Source organism: Austrofundulus limnaeus, unplaced genomic scaffold (genome assembly GCF_001266775.1).
Source record: "Austrofundulus limnaeus strain Quisiro unplaced genomic scaffold, Austrofundulus_limnaeus-1.0 Scaffold6394, whole genome shotgun sequence".
Classification (NCBI taxonomy): domain Eukaryota; kingdom Metazoa; phylum Chordata; class Actinopteri; order Cyprinodontiformes; family Rivulidae; genus Austrofundulus; species Austrofundulus limnaeus.
Window position 1 is genome coordinate 1 of NW_013958796.1, and position 1,047 is coordinate 1,047.

Here is a 1,047-nt window from a genome sequence, read left to right on the forward strand (position 1 = left end):
AGACTCCAGACCTGAACAGGTTCTGATCAGACAGATCCAGAACCCAGAACCGGACCTGTTTCTTGTTTACATCAAACTGGGTCCAAACAGGAGTTCTGACCCGTACCTGACCAGTCCGATCCCAAAGCCAGCGAACCGGTTCAGCTGCTCTGAAACCCAAACACAGACACTGTTAAAGAAAACACCAGAACCTCTGACCCGACCCGACCCGACCCGACCCATCAGAACTCAGAAGATCCAACATGATGCGTTCAATGACAGTGGGACAGCAGAACCTTCCAGCTGGTCTTAGAACTGGATGAGGGGTCAGGTCTGTGCTGGTGGTACCGGTTCTGACTGACAGGTCAGTGAACGCATCACGAGTCAGAAACAGGAAGTCCCACTCTGTTAGAGTCACTGAACGCATCATGAACTTCCTGTTAGGATCATCTGGTCCATCAGAACCAGGACATGAGGTCCACCAGGCTCGTTGGACCCGGACTCTGCAGCCCTACCTCCGGGCGGGACCACGGGCCGCTCTGGAGCCTCCCAGCCGGGCCCGGAGCCTCCCTGCTCGGACAGCGGCTCGTCGTACAGCGGTGTCCGGTCTCCGGGGTGCAGGTTCCGGCTGCCCGGGATGTCCGGCGGGGTGGTGACCCAGTGGTGCTGCTGCGGGTCGCAGGGGGCTCCGGGACGGACCGGGTATCCGGAGCCGCTCAGCGGGTCGTCACGGCCGCGGTAACCGAACCCATCGAAGCTGTCGGGCCGCCTGGAAGCCATCAGAGAGACGAAGGAACCGAACCGAACCGAGCCGACCCACTCAAAGAGAAATGATGATCGACCTTATTGATCGTATCCAAAACATCCACCTGCACCCGGAAACACTTCTTCTTCTGCACTTCCGGTAGCTGCAGGAAGCGGTGCTGCCACCTGCTGTTGACTCATGGTTTTATTTTATTTTATTTTTTAGTTCAAATGTTGAACTTTTTTAATAGAAAATATTTACAAACAAAACATGACAAAAGCATCAGATATTACAGGTTGAATTATAATTATAACATTAAACAC

The 1,047-nt window shown here is 54.1% G+C and overlaps 1 protein-coding gene across 1 annotated transcript; it reads right to left on the bottom strand.

Moving 5' to 3' along the window:
- Positions 1-106: 106 nt before the first annotated feature.
- On the bottom strand, positions 107-926 carry LOC106512399 (solute carrier family 25 member 46; the record flags this gene model as incomplete). Its single annotated transcript, XM_014001027.1, is given in 2 exon segments — positions 107-149; positions 495-926. Coding segments are annotated over 2 exon segments (308 nt in total), but the record flags the coding sequence as incomplete, so codon positions are not given.
- Between the last annotated feature and the right edge of the window lie 121 nt (positions 927-1,047).